At 33.9% G+C, this 18,408-nt stretch overlaps 1 protein-coding gene across 1 annotated transcript; it reads right to left on the bottom strand.

The window, feature by feature from the left end:
• Positions 1-858: 858 nt before the first annotated feature.
• Clp (Cleavage and polyadenylation specificity factor subunit 4) lies at positions 859-12,949 on the bottom strand. Its single transcript, XM_071597686.1, has 6 exons — positions 12,768-12,949; positions 12,113-12,316; positions 10,294-10,483; positions 6,307-6,472; positions 5,586-5,666; positions 859-2,306 (listed from the first exon to the last, which is right to left on the bottom strand). Exons 1-6 carry the CDS (start codon positions 12,868-12,870, stop codon positions 2,205-2,207), a joined length of 846 nt encoding a protein of 281 aa, XP_071453787.1. The 5' UTR covers positions 12,871-12,949; the 3' UTR covers positions 859-2,204.
• Positions 12,950-18,408: the final 5,459 nt, after the last annotated feature.

The raw sequence follows: 18,408 nt of genomic DNA on the forward strand, positions 1-18,408 counted from the left end.
CAACTGGTGAGCTCAGTTGACGAATTCGTGAGGAACGATCGGCGCGTCACAATTGATGACATCTGTGAGCATTTTCCCAATGTTTCTCGAACAATTGTTCATGAAATTGTTAAACACCATCTGCATTATGCAAAAATTTGTGCAAGATGGGTCCCTCGCGTATCTCAATGAGCTGGCGGCGAAGGACTATGCAGCAGGAATACAGAAACTTGTCACACGTTATGACAAATGCCTTAATTTGCTTGGAGATTATGTTGAGAAGTAGTTTAAAGTATCCTCTTTCAAATAAAATTTTTTATGTTTGTTAATATTTACTTTTGTGTCTTTATTTCACGAACGGGTACTACTTTCCGGATGACCCTCGTAGCTTCCATGAGGTACCAATAAAAATTTTCAAGACTGAAATTTAGTGTCAATTTGCATTGCAATGAAAGAAATTCTAAAATGAATGATGAGCGTCAAAAACAATTAATTGACTTTCTTTAAAGTGATATTATCAAAAGACTATCATGTGAAACAGTCATTCAAATGGGAATTAAAAGGTGAATGAATACATTTAACAACACACCAAATTCAAATTACTGTAGAGCTATGACAATGACAAAGAAACCAATTGTTCATTACATTCGTTACAGCAAGTGCAATTCGAATTACTGATAAGATGGAATCATAAGGAATAATTTTTCCTAAAAATGCCAACTCCAACGGCTTCAACATCTTTAATTTATGTTCACACACTGTTTTGAGATATGAACAGATTGCTAATGAAATCATGACATATAATCCAGTTTGGTACATTAATATAGATCACATTGGTCAGCATACAACATGTTTATAAATTTATGCCATTTGAGAAATCTAAAATTAAAATTCCATCACAGAGTGTTTACCATATGGTTCCATTCAACAGTTTAATATACATATAAATAGATAAATGTATGCAGTGATAAATTTATCAAAGTCTCAGTGATGGTGCATTTCTTGTGCTTTAGAGTCCAAAACAATTGTATATTTAACAATAATACCCCCGGAATTTCAATTGATTCATTACTATTCATTCTAAATCCATTAGCTTTGACACAATTTATCATTATCTCAAAGATAAAATAATTTTTGTCATGAATCTGGCCTGTCTACTTCATTACGGAACCAAATGCAATAAATGTCATTGAAATCTCTTAAAACAAATCGTGGCCAAGTGCCACAAAAAGATTTAAGTCCTTCATGGTTGATTCTAAATAAAAAAAGCAAGTTAAGTTGGATGTTTTTTGCAGTTCAATGCAAAATATAAAGGGGAAAAAATCATCACTATTTTAAGGCATATGTGGATACATATGCATTCCGGACATATTTTTAATTAATAAAATCAAAACAATGAAACCTAAAAACAAGATATGAAAGGAGATAATGAGGAGCACTAAGTGTAGTAAAACAGGCTCCAGTATAAACAGAGGAAAGTATTAGATTTGACTTGATACATGGATTTAGGGAATAAGTACGGGTATGTGTTGGGTAATAGGAAAGTGATCCATCCTCATATAATTTGGTACACAGAATATTCATACACACCCGAAATTTTCATAATCCAAATCCCAGAAATCAAAGTAAATTTATGAATGAAATGGAATTCAACATATATTCAATTACTGGTAACAGTGACAAAGTCTTTGTCCACTTCTAAGTTAATCAAAATGACTTAAGAAATCATTAAAAAAATATTAAATAAATTTTCAGCTGAATCAGCCAGACACCCAAAAATATTTTGTGAAACACTCATCAAAGACATGGCACAAATGAAACAATTTCATTAACAATAACAGTCACCACAGGAAATTAGATAAACTATGGTAAAAATTTCATGGAGTGGATAAACTTTCAAGGGAAGCAGTTAAATGCTTTCTTCAGAAGTTTCTGAAAAAATTTATTTCACTATAGCAGGAGAATTAATAGTCTTTCACCAAGAATGCCACACAATGTCCACATCACATACACCATTCACTCAAAAATTATACTCATGGGATTTCATAGCTTGAAAATATTGTGAGCTCAATCTCACCGAGTAACTGAGGTAATGGAGAGTCCTCACCGAAAGATAACTCATCTGTCTCTCTGTTTCTATGCACTAGAGTTTTGGTGCTGGAAACTAAAGCCACCACTCAGATTCCCTCGGGGTTTACTGACTAAAATGTCAATAAAATTAGGAATTATCGTCTGTAGCCTCCAGGTGGAGGGGGATTCTGGCTTTGGCTTAAGAATGCAAGGTGGCCTTTGGGGCACTTGTTGGCATAGTGACCTTTGCAGCCGCACTGGAAAACAAGAGTATGGATTAAGAGTGGTAATCAAAAATTGAAAATAATGCTAATACTCAGCTATCTTGATATGCTGGGTTAAATCAATGTTTTGGAAGAAACTCAATGTATTCAAACATTAAAAAAATAATTATTCCTGCCTCTGCAATTCATATCAAATTCAACAATCATACTGTTTTTACAACAATAGCAATCAGAAAAATATTTAAATGAGTATAATAATAGTATATTTTGATAATAGATTTAATAATATTACTTCATTATGTCCAGCTAGAAAGATACGTATTCTTTTCTTCAAATATTCTCTCATTAACTTGGTGTCATATTCCAATGTCCTTTTTAATACTACATAAAAAAAACCCTTGATCATCTGCAAAAAGGATATGATAAATTGACTACTATCATATGAGTAACTACAGCAAAATTATGAAACTCCTTTTTATCAGCACCTCTGAAGGCCACCGAAGAGCATTTTAATATGACAGATAGCAATAATATCACCAGATATGTTCAAAGGTTCACTATGTTAATAAACTATGAATGAACAAAGAATCTTCACTTGAATGTGCATATTAAAATTACAAAAGAAATTTGAAAAGATGTGAGCATAAAATATTTTTAAGTTCTTTGATTTCTTCCATTTTGCAGGAAAATGAAGAATCACAGTAACAAATAACTCTGAAATGACCTTACCAGTATATATTTTTAAAATAATTTCCAAACTGGTCACATCGAAGCATTTCTGTTTTTAAAATTTCTTGTCTCAGGTGCAACTTTATGGAATTTGCATAACATGTTGAAATGAAATCATTGGCTTTGTAATTTCACACACTTTACTTAAAAAGAGTGGACCGGGATGATGACTTCCAACATCGAAACCTGGGTCATGTTTTTCAAATAAAGTGCGTGGAATTACAAAGTCAATTATTTCATTTCAATTTCTGTTTTAAATGTTATGAGATAATTATGCTTATACTAATGCAGCAGCATGAGTTGTTATTTCCAGGATGTCAAGGAAAACAATTTTCAAGCCTAACACTATTTTATCCAGATAGATGTCTCAATTGCTATATGCTCCTTGTCTGCTAGCTAATACAATAAATAGTTTACCATATTCACTAATGATAAATAATCTTAATTTCTGAGAAAAAGAATTGAATAATGATAATTTTCCCACACAAAAGTTATAATATTTTTATGACCAAGAGTCTACAAACAACCTAAACAGTAACACTTTTGAAATGAAAGTAAGAAATTAAGTAAGCGACAAAAGATTAAAGTAAGAATAAAATTAATTTATACAGGGTGTGGCAACATTACTTCCTTTTCTAAGGGGTTTTGCTCCATAAAAAAGGAACTTATGTTACCGCACCCTGTACTTGAAATGCAAAGTAGGAGGAATACAAACCTAAGAGACACAAAGACCAGTAGAAAAACATCAGCTTTACTACAAAAATTACTCCTTTTCAAAGGACTATCTATAGTATGAGAGCCACAACAAAAAAGGGAGCATTACTTTTGAGCCATGGTTTCTACCATTCAATAGCACCATTCTAGGTTTATTTACCCATACCCCATAGGTTTACCCATAGACCCATACGAAATAATACAATAACTGATTTTTCAGCTGTGGATTTTTCTCACTACCCTTAATTCCATCCAAAATGCTTATCCTTTTTCTCCCTCAGTCTCCTTTTCCTAGCATTCTCTCCTATATTACCGACTGCAGCATACAATTGCCTCTCCTCCATCCATTTGTCCTGCCTTCTTTGAATTTCTCCCAATAACCTTCTCTCTTTCCCTACCATACCTAGAACATGTTCCACACACACATCTCAAAAGCCTTCCCTTCATGTTTATTCTTCAACCTCAATGATCAAGTTTCTCATCTGAACTATATTTTAAATTCAAGTTTCCACTAGTCTTTCTTTCAATCTATATTTAAGGTGCTTTTCATCAATTCCCACCTCTTTTGTAAGCACATTTTTCTAATGCAATTATTTTTAATACCCATCTGTTCTAATTTATGATTTGCAACTTAGATCTTAGCCTTCCAATTTCATAAGAATTTTATTACCTTCATTTTTCCATGATTAATTTTCATACCATGCCTGCCACACTAATGACTGTTGCCATTTGACCCACGAGCTATTTAATGCTTGATAATCTATATTTCTAACTCATTTGAAGAGTTCCCTGCCTACTTTCACTCCAGCCTCCCTACCATGACTCTTTTACTACTTCCTCTAAATATACGCTGAAAAGAGCTGGTGATATCAGATATCCATTTCTTACTCCCCTAGTTATTAACACCTTCTGGATGAGTATCTCTTCAGCTCACTATCATCTACAACATTTTCATCAATTTTGCCATGCATACTCTGTCAAAAGCCTTTTCGGAATTTACAATGCATACTAATATATGCTGTATCATCTTTAGGTTCCTTTCTACTAGAGATCATATTATTCCTATAGCATCATGGACACCCATCCTCTGCTTATATTAAAACTGGATCTTACCTAAGCACTCACTTGCCCTTTTCTCAATCCTTTCATTTATGACCGTAAATAATGCATTATCTGTGAGTAATATCAAACTTAAAATCTCATTCTTTTCCCTTTTTTGGGAATGCATCAATACTGACCTAACAAATTCTTCCAGCCAAATCCCTTCCCCAAAAAACCATTAAATCTCTTCCTTCCCCTTTTCCTCATTTTTCGAGTTCTTCTGCTGGGGTCTTATCTAATTCACAGCCTTCATTGATTCCTAATCCCTTTTCAATCCCAGGGCCAAGTATTCCTGGTCCTAAGCTATCATGATCAACAATATATTCAACACATTACTATAGTATATTAAAATAACAATACACCTCCCCTGAATATCCTTTTCATGCTGTTAGAAACTCATTTTCTTTGATTAATATTTTACCGGTTGCATCTCCAATTAGGTTAATAGAATGACCATATCTCCACCTATTTTGCTTAGTCTCTGTCAACTCTCTATATCCTAAGAAACTGCTGGAAATGCCGCAACAGTAACTTTTAATGGAGTCATCTGCTACATGTGCACTACAATGCAACAATTTCAGCGGGTAAAAATCATTTGCCTTTAACAGAATTTGAACTTGGACATCCAGGGATCAAATCCTGGTCAAGGCGAATGATTTTTTACACTCCGAAATTGTTGCATTATAATCTCTATTTCCTTTGCCATAATCTTTCCACCATGTTTTCAATGCCCTATATTCAAGTATAGATACAAAATAAATAATTTACCTTGAAGCAGGTCACTTCTTCTAATGGTTTCTGGAGTTTTGGATCCTCATCACCTTTATTCACATACAGAACTGCCTTTGACTGCAATTAAAATAAGAAAAAAAATAATTACTTTTTCCCAAAGAACATGAATGAGTAAAAGAGAAAATATAATGAAGATAACAATAGCAAACTGTTATCCGTCAATTGCACAAAAATGTCGCTACTAACTAGAAATTTGGATATTTATCCAAGTGATACAAATACTTAAGGTGGGTATGGGCAAACATGTCCATACTCAAAATAAAAAAATAAATAATTGATAGGGAAGCAAAAGTAAAACATACATCAGTTTCTCTTCCACTTTAAACTTAAATTTGTATGAACCATCATATTTCTTCTATGCAATAAACTATGCCAGTTGCTACGTGAATTACCTATCAGATGTAAAATCGTCTATTCCCGATTGAATCCATAACCTATGATGATGAAACTAACTGGACAGCATTACTGGTAATGCACAATCATAAATATCAGAAGACTCCATGACTGAGTCATTGGTGTGAATAAAATTACCTCTTTTGTTTACAATAATCCTTTCAGAAATCAATCAATAAAAATTGGGAAAACAGCCCAACTTGAACTTGAATACTTATTCATTAAGCCTTTTTTTCCTATCCCTTCTATTGAATGGGAACATAAAATTCGAAATTGAGTACTCACAAAATACAAAATCACTTACACTGACTCTGAATTCCTCTTCTTTAGCTCGAAGTTCCTTCAAATCTGGAGGCATTTTGTTGCAATATATGGCTTTATGCCCTGATTCACCACAATAATGGCAAGTGATGATAACTTTTTTACCTTCCTTCTGCTGGACATCTGTAGCAGGCAGCTCAAATCTTGGACTGAAGAAATATCAAACAAACATTTTAAATACAATAGCTGACATTCACCTTGAACAAATTAAGCAAGCACCATCATAGAATTATGTACAATTTAGCAGTTTCAGTTTTCAAAATGTATATGTGCAAATATCACTTTGTTGGTCTAGAATATATATTAAGAACATATATTTTGGTTATTATCATGTATTTGGTTAAGCATTGAAAATTAATTCTACCAAGAAGTGACCCACAGGCTGGGATGTAGCGGTGGAAATAATCAAACGAAGAGGTACCATGCAACTAGAATGAAGAGAGCTCAGAAACCATTTGCATTGACTCTCATGAACTTCAATAGTATTTAAATTGACAATGAAATTAAATTTAGTAAAAAAATTTATTTCAGGATGCACATCTAAGGAAAATTGGTCACCAATCCAATCCAATGGCATAGAGCAATTAAAACTGAAAGGAGATCTGTTGATGATGTTGACCTACACAGAAAACGCGATGAATAAGCACAGCTTTATGATTACCTAATGAACGTAAAACTATTGTAAAGATTCAAGAATTAATCACATAATTTTACGGTTATTCTGCTAAATTTCCAGGGGGCATTTCTTATATGATATGGCAATCATTGGTAGCATTATCCATGAAATGATAACTATAATTGAAAGAATATAAATTTAGACAAAATTTACCTTCAACATTGATGGAAGGCAATGCCAACCTTTTCACTCAGTAAATGGATTAGATAGATAGATAGAAGTCAAGGTCACTATGCCATTGATGACCTGATCTCAGTGGGTAGTGGTAGTAAAATTGGAAAAAGGGAAATAGGGACGTCAGTACCTGGAGGATATAGTTATACAAAAAGAGACGTAGGAATGAAAACTTTTTATGATGCCAACAGTCCTCTCACCACAAATCCCTCTTGAAAATGCAAATCAAAATTCACTCAACTGTATGCAATAACCAAATAAGTCATTTCCATTCTAGGTTTCTCCTTGCTTACTCGAAGGAACTGCGAGCAGGGCCACAAAATAACTTCTCAATGAAAGATATAATTCACTCTCTCTTTACATAACTACCAGGAAAATCTGCTGTGCATATCCCAGAATGCAAAGACTAGTGCATAAATATACATGTCACACAAATCTAATAATCTTACTCACAGCAGCAATTTTATGATTTTTAGACTAAAGTTATATCACAATATTAACTCACTCCACAAAAATCTGTACTGCTTCAACAAAACTTCCATATGCTAAGGGGAGTCCCATTCAACATAAAATTAACTGTCAACTCATGACGTATCTAAGTTTGCAACTTAAGAATATAACAAAATAACATACAGCGGTCGTTTTGAAGGTATTAGTATTTTATGAAATTATTAGCCTTTTAAATTTAAATGTTAATAAATAACTTTTGTTTACATTTATTGTTAATATTAGGTGCAATTTATGTACTTATTTTAAGAGAAACTTATTCTTTTAGAAAGCCATAATTGTACTTATGATGCAACTACCAACAGCCATACTTTAAGAAAAAAAGCATAAATGGCATAATGTACCTTATTTTCTTGATAGGAAGCAATGGCACTGATTTGTGCCAATACTTTTGTTTCCTTTTATTGTCAATACTAGGTACAATTTAAACCCTTATTTTGACATAAACTTTTTCTGTTAGAATCTTGTATCATTATAAAAGCCAGCATTACTAATAACGTGAAGCTGAATGGGGATGAGATATTTTGTTCTAGTTCAAGTGACAGAGAAAGGTGGTATCAGCAAGTGAACTTAAGTATAAGGGCAGTTTGAAAGATTAGAATCAGCTGTATAGTAATAGGTATTTCTTTATGAGTAAACGTGTAAAGCATCAGTGTTCTGGGAAGAGATCTGTGGTGCAGATGCCTTCGTGTTTAATGTTCCCATGCGGTGATTTGTGAAGATAGAAAAAATTGGAATTCGAGCAGTGATCAAATACTTTGTAAAGAGAGGTATGAAAGTAAAGGAAATTCATGCAGACTTTCAGAACACTCTGAAGGACTCTGTTCCTCCATATTCAACTGTTGCCAAGTGGACAAACGAGTTTGAGTTTGGTTGGGACAACTTAGATGATGATCTCCATGGTGGTCAGCCAAAATGTGCGACTACCCCAGAAATTATTACAAAAATGCATAAATTAATCATAGAGGATCATCGACTAAGAGTGCGAAAAATCGCTGAGGCTGTAAGGATGCTATCTGAATGGGAATATCATTTTAACAGAGGAGTTGGATATGAGATTATCTTCTAGATGGGTGCTGCAGTGCAAAATACAGAATCACTAATGCATCAGAATGGACACTACTGAACAATTTAAGACACATTTTAAGATCAACCAACAAGATTTTCTCTGCCAGTTTGTGACCACAGATGAAATTTGGGTCTACTACTATACCTTAGAGACAAAAAATCAGTCAAAGCAGTGGAAACATCATAAATTCACCACCACCAAAGAGAGCAAAGACAATATGGTCGGCCAGAAAAGTGATGGCTTCAGTTTTCTAGGATGCCGACATATTTCTTCCCACTGGTCAAACAATTACTGAACAGTACTACACTAACCTCCTGGACATACTACAGAAAATCAAAATTTTCCTTAGTGGACAGAGATTATCTTCAAACAAATAACTAAAAGTTTAAGTAGACTTTTATTTTACAGACCTGAAAGAATCTAATTGTTGAGATGGGATAAAGACATTGGAATATCAATGGACCAACTGCATTAGTGTGTAGAGAGACTAAATAGAAAAATAAAAAGTTTCACTGAGGTAAGTCTTTTATTCTATCCATTTCCTAAAACTTAACCTTAAACCTTACATTTCCTTTCCTGTATACCTTAAAACTACTTCCATACACTGTATAAGAGATAGAATTTACCCTGAGCAATGATGATGAAAATGATAATTAGAGATAATGACTGGTAACTTGCATGCTAACATATGATTTGCTAGTTAAAGGCTATTAATACGAAAGACTGTACATGCCTAAAGATGTTGTAGCATTAATTGATTATTGCCTAAAGGACTCTTTTGCAAATATTTGAATTTATGAATAGTACACAAACAAGTTTTTCTCCATTTCAGTTGCTTGAACCTAGGGAAGGCCATTATTTCTTCAGACTAGAATGTATCCTATTGCCAACTCATCACATTTTCCTCTGCCAAATATTATATTTTGGTATTTTGGGCAGCAAGTTTTCCATTTATAAGCCTCAACTAACAAGACAATCTGACACCCAATATTAAAACTCTGCTTCAATGCCACATACTTTCTACCACCCTTCATTCAACCTAGCGTGCCTATCCTTTTCCATTTCATTCCTACATTGCTTGACAAATCTTGTCTCCTTTATCACAGTCTAAAACATACCATCAACTATGAGAATGTTCTTCATTTACTTTTCTGCCTCCTTTTGATGCCTCCCTAAAATCTTCTCTCTTTCACCACCACACTTAGTACCTACAATTAATGTAATTTCAGTACCCATCCTATTGCCTCAACAACCAAATATTAAGTTTTTGCTCAAACTTCATCACTAAGAATAAATAAATACAAAGCATAGTCACCATTTTAAGAATAAAACAGAAACAATGCTATGCTATTCATAGAAGTCCAATTAATTAACACTAATATTTTTCACATCAGTACGCACAATACTGAAACTAAACAATTATATACATATTTACAAACTACATTCACCACAAAAAGTAAAATCTTGTTTTTGTTATCCCCTCAGGTGAAACGACTAATGTATTACAAAATAAATAAAATTAAACCTATGCAACCATTACTCACTGCATGAACTTGCAATCAGGTCCTTCCGGGCAAAATCCAGCCATGTAATGTAGACAGAGAACACGCCTCACATGACGATGCCTACAATTTGGCCCATGTCTGCAAAAGCCACGGTCATACCAAGGGCAATCGCGTATTTTACTTTCAGGATCTATGTGCAGGAATGGACACTCCTTGTTGTGGCAGGCATCTATCAAAAATATATGCATGCAGAATTGTTAGCGAATTCAGATGAATTTATGTTTCCTCAAACATGTATTCAGAAGTCTCAAATTAATAATGCCAATCAAATATTAGTTCATAATCGATAAATTAAATATATTAGAGTACATATTAGCTGAGTTAACACATGTTGATCATCAGAAATTCAGGAAGGTTAAAGAATTCAGATTTTTCAAATGTATCCTCTCTTTCTGGATATTCTTCGATTTTGTCAGCATTTTTATCACATACTATTAGCCCATTTTATCATTGCTCTCCACTCAGTAAATTTTCATCTTTTATAGAAAAGCCTCAAAGTAAAAGTACTTCAAAGAAGCCAATATGCATAGTCCTTAACTTGGGGTTCACAAAAGTATTTTTTTTATATTGATATTTAGAATTTCAGTTTAAGCCAAGTCTTTAAAAAAAAATCCTACATGAAGGAAGGCAAACAAATGCACTCTCGTTATACATTGCATAACACAGAAAACTAGTCAATAGAATCCACATTTAAATAAAAAAATTGAATGGAAGTTTATGCAATGAGTGATGAATGTTATTTAAACGTGGGGACATCCAGGGTAAGTAAAAGGGCATGATGGTAATTAGACTATCTCATTAACTCAATCCATGCATGTCCGTGAATTAGTAATACATTATCTTTGGCACTTTCCACTCATCCAAAATTTATTGCATTACACACAACCAGCATCATCGGTATAACACCTACAGAATGTTGGATCATTGAGTTTTGGAACTTTATTCACAAAAACAGCAACTCTTTTCCAAACTTTATCATTTCACAAAGTTGATATGAAAATGTTACTGTTTAATACATTTCTTCTGTTGCTATGAACTAAATGTGTTTTTTTAGGACAATGATCGTTACTTATAAAAAATTCACCGTACTTAATTCATTGTAATTTTAAGGTACAAATTCTTTGGTATGGCACAAAAACTTACATACTTCCATTTGTGTTTGCAGGCAACTCAATATTATCATGATCAGAGACTGCCACTCATAAAGAGGTCAATACAGCCATAATTTAAACCCTATACTGAAATTATATTCTTTCAGAAAAATAAATCCAAATGCAATAATCTACTAGCTTATTGTTATAAGTAGGACTTCAGGAGCAAACAGTACTCAACAACAGCTGAAAAACATTTTTTAGAATGCTTCCCAACACACACTTTGCACTGCCATTCTTGTTTCGCCAGTCCCCACCTAACGAAATGAACTCCACAAAAATAACCCAAAATGTATTGGTATGCAATTATATCTCCACTCTTTTAAATTTCATCTTAATTTAAATTGAATAGTTTTCAGTTTTCTGATGTATTTCTCATTAAGAATCGGTTATTCAAATAAAAATAACGTGGACTGGTAACGGTAAATAAACTATATTTTTTTGATGCAGCAAGATTTATAATATGTGAGCACATAACCTGCAAGCAACAAAAAACTGTGAATCTATACTGTATAGACTATGATACATAACAATGCCACATCTAAAAAAGTATATTGATGCATTGAAAAGAATGGATAACGAATTATCTTTTAAAATATACGCCCAAAATTAAAATGTCCCAATACCTCACAATAAGAAACACTCACTAAAACGGGAATAAAAGTAGCACTCAGGCATTTTGCTCATGTCATATTCATGGAGAAATTCACACTGGTCCCCCTTTTTGCAGAGACCACGTAACCAATGTTTGCACACGATTGTCCTGTCTCCGCGAACATGACGGAATGGGCAAGCAGAGCCTTTATGGCAGTTTCCTTTGGGAAAAAATTCACACACTGCTGCCGTCGACTCTGAAAATATTTGGAAAAATCAAATTGTAATGGTCTCTGAAAAATTGCATCGCATAAGAGGTGTTTCATGGATTACTCTACCCTGAATATAATAATTCTTGAACATGCCACATATCTTATACACATTCCTTTAGAAATAAAATGCACTATAAAAATTACAACAAAGGGAAAAATCAGAGGAATATATTTTAGCAGGTTTGCATATCTATTACCAATTGATATTGGTCAACAACGTCCATCGAATAATAAGGACTGGACAATATATTCAACTGAATTGCCATTGAAGAGCCATTGTAGAAAGTGTGTTGCTCGAATGATATCAATATCAAATGATTTTTTTTATTAATTTACAATGAGTTTATTAGTTATTATTTTCTCCATGACCTCAGAAACCATGTAAAACATACACATTTACTCCACTTAGATAATAAACACATCTTTGTGTACATACTATCCATCCCGGTAAAGGGAAGAGGTAATGCTCCATATTGTTCTTCTAAAGCAATTTCGATATCAAATTTTACATTATCCACGCCAGCAACTATGAACTCCATTGTATATGATCTAGCGACAGTAACATTCAATTATACTATCATGTATTCAGCCGTAAACAATTTCGCCGACGATCTACCATATGATGAATATCTCAAAAGTTTCTGAGTAACCAGAGACGCCTGGTGGATGTTTTGAAAATATACTAACCAAAACATGTCAGCGCCAGAGTCATCTTGAACTGAAACATTGAACTTCAAGTACCATTGGGCATCCCCAGATCCAGGGCGGGCAATTTATATGATCGGCAATAAAAAACAGCTGCAAAAAATAGTATTTTCTATATGTTGAACGTGTAGTATCTTCTTCGCATTTGCGCCTTGATTATTTTCTATTTTTTTATCTTCTGAAGAGTTCAATTTCGAAAGAATGGAGTCCTAGTCAATTGTACTAGAGCAATTAATATTTTGAAATTACTTCGGCAGGATCGACTTATTTTGCCCACATTTCTAAATGTATTCCATTATATTACACCTTCTTGTATTTATTATTTTTTAATCACAGCAAATTATTGATCACATTTAAAGATTTAATCTAGAATACAGTTCATATTTTATTATCTCTATGTCACAATTAAATACCTTACGTAATCGAATATTTACTGTAGGGAAACGTTTTTTGTCACGAAAAGGAGCTTACTCTCTTTAATGAACACCTTCTTTCATACTTCTCGTCTTAATCATAAAATATAGAAGAATATTTTTGTTACATGATTTTTCATTGTGTTCAGTTTCTCACATATTTTACTCATACCAAGGATTTTACTCTTCCTTTCCTTGTTTTCATATATTTTTAATTATTGTAGTGACTTTAATGAGAAAGATATGCCTGGAGAATCTCCTCTGCAATTCAAGGTCCTTCTTGCTTCATAATAATTTTGGCAGTAATAACCGTTAAAAGGGTACGGAGAGTACAGGAAGCCAATCCCGAGACAAAAAAAATGTAAGGGTAAAGCGTAAAACTTTTGAGATCCGTAAAACCATGGCTTAGGCCGGAGATAAGACCACAGAATACTTGTTTGTCTCACTAAAAAAAATACAAGCATGAGACTACATATCGTGTGAGCATTCATGTTAAATTTTATTCACTAAGTGCTCGCATCGCTATACGATATCATGAGAATATTTTGCATAAGCCTGTCTCTCCATTGTGTCAAACTATTGGTAATTGATCGCACTTAGCCCTATAAATTACTGATTTTAATAAATACAGTATTGCATTTCTTGAAGCTAAGGTGCAAGCTCATTATTTCTTCTGGCCCATACTGTTCGCTCTTGTATCTGAGCCTGATACCTTGAACCATGATCATGCAAATCTCATAAACATGATATTTCTTCTACCATTATAAAGAAGAAAATTGTACTTATTAACTAAAATTTACCTTTAAAATTGAATAAATTAGATAAAACTTCATTAATACAATGAAACAAGATGCTTTAGGAATATTATGAGGTAAAACTGAATGGATTGAGTGTGCACTGAAGAATTTCTGGAAAAATGAACAATTGGAAAATACTGAAAAGAAAAAATATACGCCCATAAGGAACATTTTGAGACAATACAGAGTTCTAAGCAGGTTGGGTAGTCCAGTGCGTAGGGTAATGGTCTAGCAACTGGAGTGCCCCAGTCCAATTCTGGGGGATAACTCTGGGCGCTCTAATCTTTGCACAATCTGTATGATATTTTGAGTATCAGATCATTCTAGGAAACAATAGGTGACACAGGGGAAGGAGCTGTCCCACCTACCCTGATGTGTGAATTTCACATGCCCTAGGCATTGAATTTGGTGAACTCTACCCTTATCTATTAACCCAAATTCCAGGTCATTTACTGTGGTAGAAATGGTGATTGGAAGGACTAAAGAAGAAGACACCAAATGAAAAATGGACCACCTTCGTATTGTATACGCGGGATCAAGTTTTGGTTACATCTTTAGCCATAGCAAGCTAGTAATTAGTTACCGCGCCAATAAAAAAATACATTATATTTCCTCAATAAAACCGCAGGGGCTGAAGTCGTGGAAATGAAGTGGGAAGCGTGAAGCTTGTCAGAATGATTCAAGGGTTAAGAATATTGCTTGGAAAAAATCAAGGCTACCGAAGTGTGAATCTGAGACCTCTCGATTTATATATATATATATCTGATCTGAGAGATCTGGAGATACGTCCTCCTCGGCTTGAGAATCTCGATCGACTGTCCATCTCAGGCTTCATCCCACCTATATACCAGCCCGGACCCCGAATCCGAGGCCGAGCGGGCATAGGGAGGTAGGACGGTCCGGGACGGACGGTCGGCCGGATTCTGGTCCGAAGGGATGTACCTCCAGGTCACATTCCGTGACAATTCCTTTATTAGAGACATAAATAATTGTACAATATCGGGGCGAGTAAACAATATCCCCCTTCCTTTTATCAAAGAGTACATAACAGACATATTATCCGTATAAACATTTATCATTGTGTCTGGTTCCGTGACACTGATGGCGTGGTGTGCCGCCATTAGGGCCGCCAGGCCCTCGGCTTCCAAAATCTGCCGTTCCTCCTCCAGTGCCCATATCTCTGTAGTCCGGAGCATGGGGATGGTCCATGCTACCTGCCACGGTGTGGCGTCTGCATACACATCCAGGATGTAATGGTAGTTCGTGAATTCCCTTGAGATTGAGGGTAATGGTCTAGCAACTGGAGTGCCCCAGTCCAATTCTGGGGGATAACTCTGGGCGCTCTAATCTTTGCACAATCTGTATGATATTTTGAGTATCAGATCATTCTAGGAAACAATAGGTGACACAGGGGAAGGAGCTGTCCCACCTACCCTGATGTGTGAATTTCACATGCCCTAGGCATTGAATTTGGTGAACTCTACCCTTATCTATTAACCCAAATTCCAGGTCATTTACTGTGGTAGAAATGGTGATTGGAAGGACTAAAGAAGAAGACACCAAATGAAAAATGGACCACCTTCGTATTGTATACGCGGGATCAAGTTTTGGTTACATCTTTAGCCATAGCAAGCTAGTAATTAGTTACCGCGCCAATAAAAAAATACATTATATTTCCTCAATAAAACCGCAGGGGCTGAAGTCGTGGAAATGAAGTGGGAAGCGTGAAGCTTGTCAGAATGATTCAAGGGTTAAGAATATTGCTTGGAAAAAATCAAGGCTACCGAAGTGTGAATCTGAGACCTCTCGATTTATATATATATATATATATATATATATATATATATATATATATATATATATATATATATATATAAATGAGAGAGAAATAGTTTAGATCGATACTTTGTAGAAATCCATTATAATGGACTAAGGAAGAATCAAAAAGACTGACAGATGATGTTTATCGATATGATTCTACAGAGTAGCGAAACTAGATGACAGCAATAAATTCATTCCAGTGGAAACGCAACGACTTTTTGATTATTCCTTCTTGCATTGATTATGTAATCTCTTCAGAATTAGGTTCCTTTTTTACTCATACATTATGCATACATATTCTTATTAATACATGGAGACACAGTAATTTAATTCCGCACATGAGCTAGAGAATTCAAAGTAGTAAGAAGTCAGCGTATGTTTTTAGCCATAGGTTCCAATTTGTTTATCTGATATAACGAGCAAAATAGTAAAGAATCACGAACGAGATTTTTGAGAGAAAGTTTAATTTTTGTATTGAAATGTTTGAGATGGCTTTTGAATGTATCATCATTTACTTTTTGGAGTTCATCATTTACTTTTTGCCAAAATATTTCAAATGCAATTTTTTAATATTAAAAAAATAGAGCTTCAAATTAGTTTTAGGACATAGTTTGGAAAAAGTGCAAACAATCATTGAGCATTAAAATTTTACAAATTATTTGGTCCAAAATTTGTATCCGCGTTAACATTGCATCATGTTTTCTGCAAAATAATTTGAAAGCAGTGGAAATATTAGCTTAAAATTAAATTTTATGAGGAAATAAGACTCAAAACTATCCTCAATAGACCTCTGTACTCTTTTCTGACATTTTCTAAGTAATGTTGGTCTGATTGTAATTTCTCCTCGCGATTTGAATATGAGTTCTCTCTTTCTCTTTTTATTACAGCTGGACAGAAATACAGCGAAACCGGCTCTTTTATTCTCCACATACGAACGAGTTAACAGTATTTATTTACGTTAGAGTTATTACGGCCGAGAAATTAAGTAATATTCTTGATCAATATGATTAATTTCCTTTATCGAGAAATTTTATATCGAGAAAGGCACATTTTATTTGAGCTCCTGAAAATCATAAATGAAATCGAAGGATTGATAATCACGCTTTTCCTTCGTAGTTCTGAGGGCAAAATTTCGTAATAGGGGCGTTTCATACGGGAAGCTATTAAGCATTGACGTAATTGCATAAAAACAATAATGAACCTAAATTAAAAATAAATAAATTAAACACTCAACAAATTCCCAAATGTGGTTTTTGCAAACATTTAATAAATATTTCAATAAATTCTTCGTTACATGATGCTACATCTCAGGGGGTTAAATGATGGAAATTACAGCCAAAATACCATTGATGGTTTCTTTGCCATTAGAATTCAAGAAGATAATCTTTAAGTTGTCTTCTTCCTGGCCATATCTTTATTCCTCCAAATTGTTGCGCACTATATTATTCACGCGTAATATGTCTGATATCTGATTTGGATGAATAATGATCTCTTTAAAATTTGAAATTAATCTCCGAGATCAGAAAATTGAATAGTCTTCAATTTAGATTGAGAGTCAGAGTAAATTGGATAGTTTTTAAAAGGATAAATCTTTCGTACTTTTTGGTTTAGGAAAAAAATAAATTTGTAATTGTTCAATAGTATTCATACTCGCCGTGAAATAGATTAACTAGAGTTTGAGGATATAATTTAATGCATCAAAAATATGGAAAATGTGCATCTCTCCTAAACTTTACAAAGTAATATTTGGGTCCTAACTTTTCTTGATATATATCTACTAAGGACTATAAAAGAATTAATCTCATTATTGGGGTGTCTGAGATTGATACTTATATTTACAGAGAACTCTCCTTGAATCACTAAAAAATTAACTGTTAATCCAAAAATCGTTCCCTAATGTCCGAAAATCACTCTTGACAATTTTTATTTTGCCGCTTGTACGCATCAAGGCACAGACAGGGTCAGCAAGATTTGGCGAGTGATATCAATGATGTGTTAAAATGATTTCTTTTATTGCCATTAGCATTTATTTACAGTAAATTCTCCGAGGTGAACAAGATGAAAAGGCAAATTTGCAGTGGCATTATTTCAATTCTTACCTGACTGGACCACTCCGTCTAAGTGTGACCGCAATTATTTCTTACCTCGTTTGGTCAATGCGCAGAAGTGGATGTTATCGTAATTTTTAAGGCAATTTAAAAGTTGAACTCGGGCAGATTTGGAAATGAAAACATGTGAATCAATGCTGATCCGCGAAAAATCAGAGGAACCGAACTCGATGTGTTGAGATCATTCATTTATCAAACGGGTTTTGCAATTGGATACCCATTCACTAAAATTA

This window comes from Hetaerina americana, unplaced genomic scaffold, assembly GCF_022747635.1.
Source record: "Hetaerina americana unplaced genomic scaffold, ioHetAmer1.1.p SCAF_10, whole genome shotgun sequence".
Classification (NCBI taxonomy): domain Eukaryota; kingdom Metazoa; phylum Arthropoda; class Insecta; order Odonata; family Calopterygidae; genus Hetaerina; species Hetaerina americana.

Bases quoted from the DNA above. Each gene is read 5' to 3' on its own strand.
- Clp (XM_071597686.1), bottom strand. From the start codon at position 12,870: ATGGAGTTCATAGTTGCTGGCGTGGATAATGTAAAATTTGATATCGAA. The intron at 10,484-12,112 runs GTGAGTGTTTCT...TATTTTTGATAG, and splicing joins CTACTTTTATTCCCGTTTTA to ATGCCTGCCACAACAAGGAG. The intron at 6,473-10,293 runs GTGAGTAATGGT...ATATTTCTTCAG, and splicing joins CCTGATTGCAAGTTCATGCA to TCCAAGATTTGAGCTGCCTG.